The sequence below is a fragment of the Calonectris borealis genome, chromosome 8, assembly GCF_964195595.1.
Source record: "Calonectris borealis chromosome 8, bCalBor7.hap1.2, whole genome shotgun sequence".
NCBI lineage: Eukaryota > Metazoa > Chordata > Aves > Procellariiformes > Procellariidae > Calonectris > Calonectris borealis.
Window position 1 is genome coordinate 12,152,310 of NC_134319.1, and position 13,108 is coordinate 12,165,417.

Here is a 13,108-nt window from a genome sequence, read left to right on the forward strand (position 1 = left end):
CTTTCCTCCCTTCCCTGCCTTTGCCATCAATAATTAAGCCCATTAATTGCACGGTGAGTTCAGGAAAGCTGAGAATGGTAAGACCGGGCTTCTGCCTTCCCTGGATTCAGCAACCAGCCACAGAGCAGTGGAGGAATTTCTAGAGGGGTATCGTGGGCAGGAGCTGTGTTTCCTATCTTGCAGCCCTTGTGTGCTGCCCAGGGCAGTAATGTTTATTAACTGTGTGCCCCCAGGAATTCATGGGCTGCTGGTAGAGTTGGAGAATGGCCTGTGTCCTTGTCCTCGGGAGCCTTCAGTCTCAGTGAATCTGAAAGTAGGTTTGTATTTGTGTATCATGGCAAACGTGCAATCGACTGGTATCTCCAGCAAAAAAATGGGCAGAGGAATGAGAAGTCCTTCCAGGATGCAGTAGGGACTGTGCCGATCAGTGTGGCTGAAGCTGCAGGTGAAGATGATCCTTCGGAGAATAAACAGCAGACAGTTCATGGGTGAAGAAGGTGGTTGGTACCAAACAGAGCGGCTGGGGGAGTCTCTGCAGGGATGAGGCCACTGTGGCTGTGTTGGAGTAAGGACCCTTCTGCAGAGCTACATGGACAGAGTCTGAGGGGAAGCTCTCTATAAAGCCTCTCATTATATTGCTATAAAGCTCCCTCCGAAGGGAGGGTCTAGCAGGGATGCTGATAGGAAACTGGAAAGCAGCTGCTGGCTGAAGTGTCCTTCAGCAGCATTGATAATCAAACCCCTGGGCAACCTTTGAGAGGGGAGCTCACAGCTTCCCTTCCTTGTTCTTGGTGGTATTTCACCTTCTGGTCTGAGAACGGGCTGTGCCATCTGGCAATTACCTGTGCAGAGGAGCGTCCTGCAAGGGGAGGCAGAAGGTGTGGGTGGGAGCCCGCTCCCAGGTGCCTGCTCCACCGAGCAGCCCTCTTTCCCATTCCCCTAGTTACTCAAGTGATTTTCCCGACTGTCACATCTGTAAATAATGTTGCTGGTGTATCTAGCTAGATGCAGAATGGTGATGGAGGGGGGAGGGCTGGCGCTGAGGGTGACTGTAACAGCCCCTCTCCCCGACTCATACAATATTTATGCAGGGCTGGGAGTCGGCGGCACTGACCTCCGGGTCGTGCTGTTAAACAGCTCCCGCAGCCCCTGCATCCTAATTGCTGCACTTGTCCTTTGCTCTGGAGGATTCGCTGCTCCTTCTCTCCAGCGAAGCAAATACTAATGGCAGCTTGTGCTTGGAGGTGGGGAGCGGTCTCTTCCCCACAAGGAAAAGACGAACTTGTTTTCCCTCGTGCAGATGTAATTTGCAGCTGCACAGGAACCTGTGCTCAGACCCTGTTACGTGATGTGCCAGGCTCCCCGCTGCTGCCAGACTGGAGGCTGTGCTGAGAGCCCGTGGAGCTGTTGTGCATGTAATTTTGGGTTGTGTATCATTAGAGGGGACAGGGAGGGGGTTTACCCCATCCCACTGGCTCCTTATAGGATTTCTGTCTTCCCCTTAGTGGGGAGAGGGAAGAAGAGGCAATCACAGGAGTCAGTTGAGAGAGTAGACCTGGACAATGTAGTGCCAGAGGGCGGCAGAGACAGTGCCAGGAAAGAAGAGGGGTTCAAACAGTGTCGTAAGACAGAGTGGCATATTTTCTTGTAGATAAATGATGTGCTTCAGTGAGTGGGAAGAGAGATGATGCAGAAGGCTGGAGACCCTCTGTATGGGTGAGGGGCTCCAGCCCCCCTTGCAAGCGGTACAGCCGTAGCTGGAGGTGGAGAGGTTTTTCACCTGGCTGGCAGGGGCTTTCAGCTGATTCAAGTGGTTCAAGAAAGCCCAAAAGATAAAGCTCTTTGATTGCTTGAGTTGCCATGGCTTTCCCCCGTGCCGTTCGGCTGGGCTCCGTCCTGCTTGGGGCTTCACGTCGGGTGTCTGCGAGTCCAGTGACCTGACTGGCCACCCACGTCCCTTATCCTGCCTTCCTGAGTTGGCAGGTCCCTTTTGTGACTGGAAAAGTGCTGTTTAGACTGGAGACTAATGGCCTTTAAGTGACATGATTGTATTATGTTAAGCGTCTATAGGCTTTACCATTAGGCACTAAGCAGTTTATGACTCATAGCAGAGAAGCCCTTGTCTTGAAGAGTTTATACGCTAAATGGTCTGGACAGGCAAGGCATGGAAGAGGCAAGGTTTCCTCCTGCCTGTTGTACAGCAGGTCTAAGGAAGGACTGGGACGGGACGTGTCTTCTCCGTCCTAAAGCAGTGCCTTGCTCTAGGTCTTGCGTGCTCCGGTTTCCTGGGGAGAAAAACTTCTGCAATGGGAATTGTGCAGTGGGAGGAGAAGCACATTTAATTTTAGCTTAGTTTTTGTGCATATTTTGATTTTGAGGGGGCTTAGACACGATGCGTTGTGGGTGCATCCATTGCATCAGATATACTCCCTTACTCAGTGCGTAATTACAGTATTCTGCAAAAGGAGTCTGAACGCTCCCTCTTAAAACAGTATGCAGAGAACCAGGCGATTCCTAAATTAGTTGTCTGTATGAAAGACTTCATAAGAGACCATATAGACAGACAAGGGACATGCTCTGCGTTTGTAATCAGACTCTGCTGCAGCGTGAATTACAGAATAATTTAGAGATCTCTAATCCAGCCCCCTGCTCAAAGCAGAACTAACTTCAGACTTACATCAGGTTGCTCAGGGTCTTCTCCAGATGAGTTTGAATGTCTCCACGGGAAGAGATTCCCCCACCAATCTGTTCCAGTGTTTTATTGCCTGCACGGTGAAGAGTTTTTCCTGATGACAAATTGGAAGTTCACCTGCTGCAGCCTGTGGTCATGATGGGTGACTTTCACTGAGAACATGCCTGTGTGGTAGATATACACAGTATCCAATTTTGTACACTCCTATTCATAAGGTGCTGTATAATGCTGTATTTAGTAAGCAGACGGACTGTCACAAGCAAGCTTGTGTGTAGAAATCTGTTTTTACGGGTTTTTCATAGTGTCAGATTCCCAAGGCTGGGGGTGTGACCTCAGCCTCGGAGGCTTTCCTGTTTCTCTTTCCTTAGGAGCAGCGTGATGCATTTGTAATGTCAAAGGGAAGTCCACCCAGTCATCCTCCCTGTCTGGAAGGGCTGGTGAGAGCATTTGCTCTTACCCCTTCACCGATCTGGAGGACTCGGTATGGAGGACTGCAAAGCTTCTGACTGCTGCACTGCTAACCTCAGCTGAACCGTGGAGCCAGCAAGCTCTGGTTTCCTGCATGGTAATTAAATAGTTACTTAAAAATCAAAAGGCTCAATTCTGATCCTACTCTCACTGGCTGCTTACTAACTGCAGGTAGAGTTACTCCAGATTTACTTCCACATGCATAGCAGCAGAATCAGGCCCAGTAAATAGAGCTATGAATCTTTTTAAGAGAAGCTGTTAAGCGGTAGCACATAGATTTATTGTAGCATCATGTGTGTGCAATTGTTGATGAACATCTTCTGTTGGAGGCTGAATACCTGCTGTGTTACAGCCTTGCTTTTAATGTTGAGATAGCATCTCTGCCAGCATCTAGCTGACGCACAGACAGATACCCATAAAAGGGCCAGATCTCTCATGGTGTTAAATGCCTTCATGTTTCATTAAGGTTGATGGCAGTGGAAGGCACACAGTGCTTTGCAGGACGAGCAAGTCACGATGAGCCACTTGCCCTGTGTGCTTTTTGTGGCAGAATTATTTTCCTAGTGTAGACGTTGCTCTGGTTGCAGTCTGGGGTAACAGTCTTTTCCATTCGCAGGCTAGCTGCATGGAAAGCATGGGTGTTGAGATTCTCCCAAATTTCTTAGTGCCCAGCAAAAATTTAGAGAAGAGGGATCTGGCTGTTAGCATATGATGGGTGGTGGGTATTCAGACACTTCAGCCAGTGCTGCTGTGAGTCCCAAGGCTTGCGACTTCCCTTTTAAGCTTCCTAGGCAGGAATATGCCTGGTGGAGAGAGAAGGCAATGCTGTCCAGAATGGGCATCACAGAAAAAGAAAGGAAGGTCTGAAAGTGCCAGGTATCAGCCTTGCTGCTTAGCCTGGGTTTTTTGGCCTCATTACACTAATCCAATTAAAGATTGATGGAAAAAGATAACACACACTCCAGTGAAGGGGTTTGTGTGGCAATTGCTTTCCTTCCTGGGCAGCTGGAGTGGCCCTAGTTGTCTTGTGCATCACCACACCTCCCCGGGCCCTGCAGACCCACTGGTGCCTCCACATGCCGTGGTGTGTGCTCTCCTCCTGCATCGTGTCTCTCTTATTACTAATGGAGCATGGATGCATTTTAGCTGCTGGTCAGCCCTCATTAATATCCAGAGATGACAGGTTGACATTTGTAAAGAAGACTTGCATTGACCTTCATGTTGTGCATCGGTGCGGTTGCCATGCGGTGCCCTGTGCTGGATGCTTCTTCCTGAGCTGCCTCGGGAATGCATTTGTGTTAGCAAAGGGACAGGCTGCTCTGTAACCCTTTGCTGCTTCTGGGAACACAGGCAGCGTATCTGGATGTCTCTGCATCCCTCTGCCCATCCCAAGGACCATTCCCTGTAGAGCCTCCATCCATCCCGGTGAATGGGACTGGGGGATGTTGGGGTTGCACTTGTGGCTCCTTGTGGGGGTATTGGGACCTTAATGGAAGACAGCCTCATGCCAACGGCGACGTCCCATCTGCTTCCTTTTCCTGGCTCCTGTCTGCGAATGCAGCAGAAGAAAAGGCTGTGCTGCCCAGGCATCCTGAGCGCTGTCAGTCGCCTGTCTCTCCCCCGACCCACCCCATCCCAGCTCGAGGACTGCTGCAGCCCACTCGGCAATGACATTTATTAACAGAGGGGGCTTTGAAAAAAGGCAGGCTGCTCCTGCAAAGGCTCCTCGCTGTAACTCCGTCTCCTCCTCTCGCCAGCCCGTCTGAGGCAATGGCTGCTGGTGTTGAAATTCATTAGTGTTTCCTGACAGGCGATGGAGGCTTGCTCTGTCTGTTCCCACTTCCCTGCTCTCATGTCCCTGCTTCACGCATGCTGATATTTAAAGCTGATATGCGGCTTGTAGGCTTGTTGCACTGTGACAAGTTTGGGGGTGGTTGAGAGAACTGAGAGGGTGGAAAGAAAGCAAAGAGGGAGGGAGATGGGACCTGTCTCAGGGTTTCCGTGAAAGCCCAGGGCTTTTCAGACCCTCTCCAAATGTATTGTCTTTCCACAGGTACTGCTTGTGAATTTTAAGTGCAGCCATGCTGGGGTGGTTTGTCCTGCACTGGTGGGGGACAGAGAGGGACGGCGCCAAGGGTGTGCTCAGTGAGAGCGGGGTGCAGTCACCCGGCAAGGGCTTATCTGGTGGGAATCAAGGGCAGGTGGGCTCCTCCGGCCCCTTGGCAGGTCTGTGGGGCTGAGGAGCGTGTGAGCGGCGTGCCAGAAGTCTGGCAGGGGATTCATCCCTCCATCCTTCACTTTGGACAGAAGCATGAGGGGAGACTGGCTCAGCTCTTGCCTCTTTGCACTGGGTGGCATAGTGACTCCAGCACTGGGGAGGAGACGTCTCCCTGCCAAAGCCTGGGATTACGCAGGAAAGCTGCTCCAGTCTAACTTGAATTATTGGGATGGGGGAGTTGGGGTTTGGGGTTTTTTTTGGAGATGTGTGTCAGCATGTTTCAATTTCCGCAGGTCGCAGCACGGCTTGGGCTGTGCTGTGTGCCCGGGGCGCTCTGCTTGCATGGGGGTGCTGTGGCATCGTGCTGTTGGAGCTCTCCTGGCCCAGCACGGTGGTTTTGGCAGAGCTCTGCCAGGCTTTCTGCCCCTGTGTGGGATGCTCCTGCAGCCTCGGCGCTTTGGAACAGGGTCTCACCCCTTTGCATCCCCAGGCCATTGAACCCTGCTGGTTGAGACTTGCTGTTTTAACAAAGTTTGGATCAACCTAAGACTGCCTGTTTGGGAGGGTGCGGGTTTACCTGCTTTAAATTCCTAGCTTGGTTCCAACTCACGCGAGGTTCAGTGCAGACAGATGTGGCTTTGCCTGTTATGGTGCTGTTTCTCTGCCGAAACATCTCAGGTGCCTGAGGATGTTATTCCCTCGCTAGCTTTCTCTGTTAGGAGAGGACACCCAAGCTTTCCTCTTGGCCTGGCAGACATCCCACCCTACATCAAAACAGAGCAGCACCTCTGCGCCGCATGGTCCAGGGCGATGCCTTGACCAGCCTTGCTTTGAACTAGGGCGCAAGGCTGGGATGGTTTGACAGCTCCTCTCTTTGGCTATCACCTTGTTGCTGTTGTGTGCTGTTGCATCCAAGCAGCTTCATTCAGGCTTTCCAGCCCTCCTTCAGTGAAGGATTTCCAAGGCAGGAGCTTGCCTGACCTCGCCTTTGCAGCCCGGTGCAGTGGGGTTGGCCGGGACGCAATTATAATGTTCTGCATCCCTTACAACTCAAGGTCTCCAGGGCTTGGGTTTTTGGAAGGCTGAGACCAGGTCTATAAAAACCAAGATTTAATGTCCCTTTATCTTTCCCATAGAGGGACTTGTTCTTTTAACTGGCTCGATATCAATACACCCGGTGTGTAGAAAGTGGCCCAATTTCTTTGTCTCCTGACATCCTGAACCCAGAAGCAGATGGACGTTAACCAGCTCTGATTAGTTGGGAGAATCAAGCATTAATTTTTTATATCTCAGGACCACCTGAGTGACGGAAATCAATTATGGCTGCCCCTCCCCCTTCCATATTAATGTGGTGGCTCCGAGCAGAGACGGAGGAACCTGTTGAAATGAGAAACCCCTATTTCTTAGTTTGACCCCCTAGATAATTAGGGTTAAATTGATATGCTATCGCACTGGTGACACATTTTATCTGCCTCTGTTTGTACAAGAGGATACAATAGTGGAGGAAGGACCAATTTGTGCCCTGCTCTAGCTAACCAGACCGAGATAAAAGGTGTCACTAGTCCGATAACGTTCTTGCCTCATGCTCCTTTATTGTTGCTCAATTTGCCTTTTTTTTTTTTTTTAATCCTGTTCTTTTTCTTTCAATACCCTTGGTCATATTTTAACTCCATGCCATCGCATAATGACGCCCTGCTAAATGTGTGTGGAGATAGGCAACTCTGGCTGACAGCCTTCCCTGATAACCGAATTCCAGCCCATCCATCACTAGGCTGCTCTCCTTAACTTAAGGAAAGTGATAACTAAAGCAAGGCCGTTTATCACCGCCGAGCTGTGCGCTTCTTGCCGCCTTGGAGAGAGCCTGCTTCAACGGGAGAAATGCAGCTATGTAACCTCGCCTCCTATTTGCATCCCGTTCATCTCCAGGCCCCATTTACCCTGCAGAGTGAAGGAGCAGGGCTGGATGGAAATCAGAGCCTGGGGTGATGAAAGCTCTCTGAAAATGGTGCAGAGCTGCCACTGCTGACCACAGTCCAAGGAGGACTTGGACTTGCTTGGCTGGTGGAGGAGAGCGTGCTACCTGATGTCACTTGCTCTTCTGCCCGAAGGGGACCTGCATTTTGGGAGCAGGCGGAGGTTGTGCGCTCCCATCTCTGCTGCTGGGAAGACAGACTTTACCAGAGCTGCATCGGAGGCTGGAAAATCCCACAGCCATTTTCAAGTTTCTCTCTATCAAGTGCAGTCATACCTGAAGCCACGGCGTTTGGTTGACATGGTGATTTTGAGAGCCAGCTTCCTTCCCAAGGAGTGAGAGCTTCAGTGTTTGGGGAGGCAGCGAGACCTCGTTCAAAAGCTGGAAGGATCATGGGATGTTGAATGCAGTGAAACGTGCTATCATTTCTCTTCTCCCTTACCTGAGGGAGGGCTGAATCCCAACTCTTTCTCAAGCAAAGCTGCCCCCAGTAAGCAAGGTTGACTCTTGCAAGAGCAAGAAGCCGTACTGAGCATAAGAGCATGTTTACCAAGTGAGCTGCTCAAGTGAATGGTGGCCCTGATAAATGGAGATACTTCCTTACAGGCCCTGGCACTTCTGTTCCCCAGGAGAGCCACAGATGTGCCTTGTTCACTCCAACCTGGAGAAGATGCTGGAGAAACTCCTGCCTGGTCACCAGGCTGAGGAGGGGGGGGACTACTGCAGGTGATGAGCTAGGAGCTGGGGAAAAGACATTGCAGGGGTGCTTCCCGTAGCTACCTGGGGACCTGGTTTCTGTGCAGCGAGAGCCCCTGGTTCCCTGTGCTGGGAGCGCTGCGTACCCAGACTAGACCAGACCCGTATGGCAATCCTTCACTAAAGCCAAGCACATTGAGTGGCTGTATCCTTGCTGGCCTGGAGCCACCAGGCCTGCATCTTCCAGCTCGGGGAGTGGACTGATGCTTTGGTCTGTGCTGCTGACAGCCTGCCCAGGTTATAGCATGACCGTAGGTCTTCTAGTGCTTGAAAAACTTGGTGAAGTCTCTCCAGTGGTAATGTGAAATGAGGGGAGCACAAGCACAGAGGGGGAGGGGGAATGTCCTTAGGTCACACGGCTTCACAGGCAGTTTCTGGGGTTGTTACTTGTTTGCAAAAATGGGTCATTTATTTAGTTGACATATTTATTTGGAGCATTTATTTTCTCCAATTAAAGACCCGCTGTCCAGCGCCCCGGGCATACTGCCATCAGTCTCAGGGTGGAAGTAGAACCAGACTGTCCAGTTTGCTGGGCCTTTTGGTCCCACAGGGATGGAAATGCTTTAGATGTCATTCATTGCACTGGGTGGTTAGCTGTCAATTCCTGTGGCTAACAAGAACAATGCTGTACTCGCTTCTTCTGGGCCCTATCCAAATGTTAGGTGAATTGATAATTATTCCCCTAACTGGAGCTAGGCTGAGACCTGTATTATTGAAAGCCTCTTGGGTTGGGAGGAGAAACTCGGCTTTTATTAACATATCTTTTGCTAACTGCTGTCATCATCCTCTCTAGCTAAATGTGAGCAGTCTAAGAGAGGTTGAGCTGATCACGTGTCTGTATTTAGACCGGTCATTTGTTTTAGATGGTTCCTTTTCTTGTGATCTGTTTTGATTTGGGCACCAGTAGAAAGCAACTTTCCTGGAGAAAGAGCTTTCTTAGCATGCTGGTTGGGGCTGGTGGGGTCTGTTCGACTACGGGATGTCATGGACATATGTGTAATGGCTGTAAAATGCATAGACCAGGCTGCTATTTATGTGACGGCTGTGCAATTGTGAGGAGTGACTCCAGGTGGTTTATTTCAGCGTGATGGTGCTAGCATCAGATGAGCCGTGCCCAGAGATGAGACCGTGCTGTCAAGTCACATTGCTTACCCTGCAAATCGCTGCAGCCCTGCTGCTTGCAAGCTCGTTCTTTTGACAGGCTTCCTGCTTTCAAAGAGATTCCTCTGGACCTCCTTATTCAAATGTGTTAGTATGACTTAAATTATTGCTCCTAAATGATGACACCTGCATCTTCTCAGGACCAGGCATTTGGTTTTGGCCAGGGAGATCTATTCCTTTCTTAGCCTAAGCAGGGCTCACAAAGCCAGTACACTGGTGGGGCCCAGTGTGTGCTGGCTCTGTTGGCCACATATTCCTGGGACATTCCCCTGGATATGCTCGCCAACTTCCTTCCTTTTCTTCCCATAGAAATGGAGGCAGCACTGAGACCAAACCACTCTGGTACTGCACTATCCCGAGTGTCACATTATCTGCAAGTGCATTATCTGTGTCCCTCCTTCATCTCCTTACTTGGGAAACTGTTTGTAGGTCTGAAGAGATGCTGCCCTGATCACCAGAGGGTTTGGAGCTGGGCTGAGCACTCAGGTACTGCATGGGGTGCTGATGGTGCACCCCAGCTCAAGGCAGTGTATCTAGCTTGTATCCACATCTGACCAGAGCTTGTTCCTGAATTTCAACCTTGAGTCTGAAGTCCAGTCTGAATTATTCAGTCTTTCCTCTGTGGAGAGTGGGAGAAGACTTTGCCCTGGACACGGTCTGTGTTGGGATGTTTGAGCAGCTGATGCTGGCACTTGCAGCTCTTCCCTCCTCCCCTGCAACCTCCCCTTACAGCCCGCAAGTGCCTGAGGAAGTTGTGAGATTCCCCGCCCCCCTCTGTTTGCAAAAGCCGATTTCTGGAGTTGTGGCTTTTAACATGCACAAACGGCTCTAATTTAGTCATTTATTTAGTTGACATATTTATTTGGGATGTTCCTTTGCTTCAGTTAAAGATCCTGTGACCAGCGCCCCAGGCGTGCTCAGCAGTATGTGAATGAACAAGATCCATCAATTACTCTTGATCAGATCAAACCGGCCGGGGAAAACTCTCATAGCTCATCTCCCTGCACAGCCTCGGCTGGAGCTGCACGGCTTTGCGACTCAGCCTTCCCCGTCTGAGGGGCACGTCGTAGCTTCCCTGCGACACACTGGGGTCGGCACAGTGTGGGAGAAACAGCTTTCCAAATCCTGGGGTCCTGCTGTCCCTTCAGGCAATCCACCTCCTTTACTGGTGCCGTTTTGTTTTGTGAGCCCTATTCTGGCGGCTCGCTGTAGTAAAGGAGAGGTTAAATACGTGTGCTCGCAGCTCTGGCTGCTGGTGCTGAAACGCGTAGTGAGACAGTGTGCAGCACCTTGCATCTTCAGAGTGGTGACTGCTCTCTTCTTCTAAGCACCTGCTTGGAAAACAGCCTCTGCTTTCTTAGCCCTAAAACGTTGGTCCCTGCAGCATTACTACCCAAAAAACGAATGCATTGGTGCCTCCTTCCCTCCCTCATGTCTCATTCGGTATTTTAACCATAGAGGCCAAATGGAAAAGCACCAGGGCACAACAGGTGAATTGTCAGTCCTTCTGTCTGCCCTGTAAGCCGCTGGCTGAGCAGGATGGTTTTGCAGGGATTTGTGATGATTTCACTTATCTAAAGACAGCCCGGGTGCTCCAGTCGTGTTTGTGTTAGCCGCTGTGGAGAAGAGCTGCATGTTGCACCTGCACACAGCTCCTGTTCAAAATGTTCAGTCTGAAAGGTGTCAGCAGCCTGGATGTGGCTGGATGTATGTAAGTCTTCAGCCAAGCTGTGCTCTCGTGAGATTTTTTTGCCGAGAGCTACAGTCCTTCTGATGTGCAGCATGTTACAGCAGACTTGAGGGTCTCTTCCATCTCAGAACGAAATGCACTTAAGAAAACAGAGTTTGTGTTGTCAGGACACTGATTGAATCAAACCTGCTCTCTTTTCTCTCTTACAGGTTACCAGGACAATGCCAGTACTTAGGGCTGCCGGTTGCTGATTACTTCAAACAGTGGATTAATCTGAAAAAGGTACTTTTGTGCAAACTGCCATGTCCCTGTCTCCCTCTCTCCCCCCTCCCCTTGTCCTTCTCCTTTCCTCTTTAAGGAGGTGTCTAATAACTGCTGCTGTTTTGCATTGAAATGAGTTATTTTCTCAGAAGCTGGGCTGAGCGAGTCCTCCGGCTCCCTATTGTATCTCCTCTAATAGAGTCTTACTGTACTTGATGGGATGTGTTCTGCAGCTGGGGAGAATCCCATTGTGGCAGGCACAGTGCGGTGTCTCTGCATAATAGTGGGACACTGTGAGGCCCCTCTTTAGCAAAGGTTGTGTTGGCCCCAGTGTTGCGACTCTGTTTTGCAGCCGTATAAGGCTCCTAGGAGCTCGGTTCCCTTCAGATCAAATTCTGGTTGATAAACATGTGGAAATATTCCCAAATAAAAATCAGTATTTCCCTTTGTGCGGTGGGGAATGGGAGCTGCCTCAGCAGCACGTCCACCTAAGAAGCCAGTGGTCACTTTGCAAAGCAAAATACCTTGGACTTTACTGTCTGGTGCCTTGTGTTGTTCCAGACCTTCTCTGGGTGGTTAAAGAGCAGCCTGCTGTGCATCCACGGGGTCTCCTGGCACAGCTGCTCCATCTGCACAGAAAAAGGCGGTGATGCCATCAGCCACAAATCAAAGCGGGAAGAAAAGCACAAGTGCGATTACAAGCAGTAGCAGGGTGAGAGGGAAGGCTGGGGTCTGTGCACAAGAGAAACTGGGGTGACCCTCCTGGTTAAACCTTTGGATGAGAAAGATTCCCATCCCCCATCCAATTTAATGTTTTATTTGGGTTTCTGCGCCTTTTCCTGATAATTAGGGGTCTCGGTAAGTGGAATTTGCTTGTAAACAGCTCGTTGTACTTGTGGGCTTTTCTTTTGTTCTTTTATCTATTTATTGTTTTAAATGGAAGCACGAGTGACAGGCTGAGCGGTCGCAGAAGGACAATTTGCATGATCTGTTCCGTCAAATAGGGTAGAACATGAACTTAACAAGGGATGCTGGCAGCACATTCCCGGCTGAACTTGTCAAAGGGTCTTGTATTTCCCTGCTGTCAGAGCAAATCTTTTGGCTGATTGCTGGTCCTTGGTAAATGAAATCTGAAAGCACATTGGGGCATTCTGCAGTTCAGTGACCATTAATGATCGCCATTTGAAGTTCACTAAACTTCCGGTGAATGGATAGGAGCTACATAACCAGCAGGTTGATGGCTGCAGAATAATAATATTTAAAAAAAAAAAAAATCCCTATATACCATGATGTTTGCTAAGAAGTAGGTTGATCCAGCTATGCTCCTGTTCTGGGCCTCAGGATGAATATGGCTCTTTCCCATAGTTCGAGGCTCCTGGATTTAGCATGTTAGGAGCTGGGATTCATTGTAACGTGAACATCCAGGCAAGTGGCTGTTCTTCAAAACAGGCGTTCATGTATTGGGCTTCAGCAAATACTGTGCTACAAACTTGAGGGCTGGTGAGCATCCATGAAGAACCAAGCACAGAGCTAAAGGCAGGAGGAGGGAAGCTGTTGCAGTGAGGCGTTCCCCTGCCCAGCTCTCTGAAGGGGGAGCAGGCTGAGCATGTAGGATGGGGGCACGTGGGTTGGGGTTGTCCTCCTCTACAGATGTGTTACTCAGAAAGTAAGGCTCTGATCTCCCTCAGATCACACGGGGACGGGATGTGTGGGAAAAATGTTTATTTTCCTCCAACCCTTCTAATCCCTTAAAAATCTGAAGTTTTTCTGACTCTTTAATATCTGATGCCCTGTGACACCCAGGGTGGTTCCAGGGCCCCTGCGCCCCTCTGGGAGGCGACCCAGGTTGAAGTGGAGAGCAGGGACCTCTCCTGTCCTGTGGCTGAAGAG

At 50.2% G+C, this 13,108-nt stretch overlaps 1 protein-coding gene across 5 annotated transcripts in view; it reads left to right on the forward strand.

The window, feature by feature from the left end:
• The window catches only part of ERI3 (ERI1 exoribonuclease family member 3), a 136,556-nt gene that overhangs the window by 43,360 nt on the left and 80,088 nt on the right, over positions 1-13,108 (forward strand). For all 5 annotated transcript variants that reach the window (XR_012674463.1, XM_075155971.1, XM_075155973.1 and 2 more), the window contains one exon: positions 11,167-11,239. Coding sequence is in view for 4 of the 5 variants with exons in the window: in XM_075155971.1 (XP_075012072.1) it covers positions 11,167-11,239 (73 nt within the window). In the remaining variant the exon portion in view is untranslated. The remainder of the gene's footprint in view (positions 1-11,166; positions 11,240-13,108) is intronic.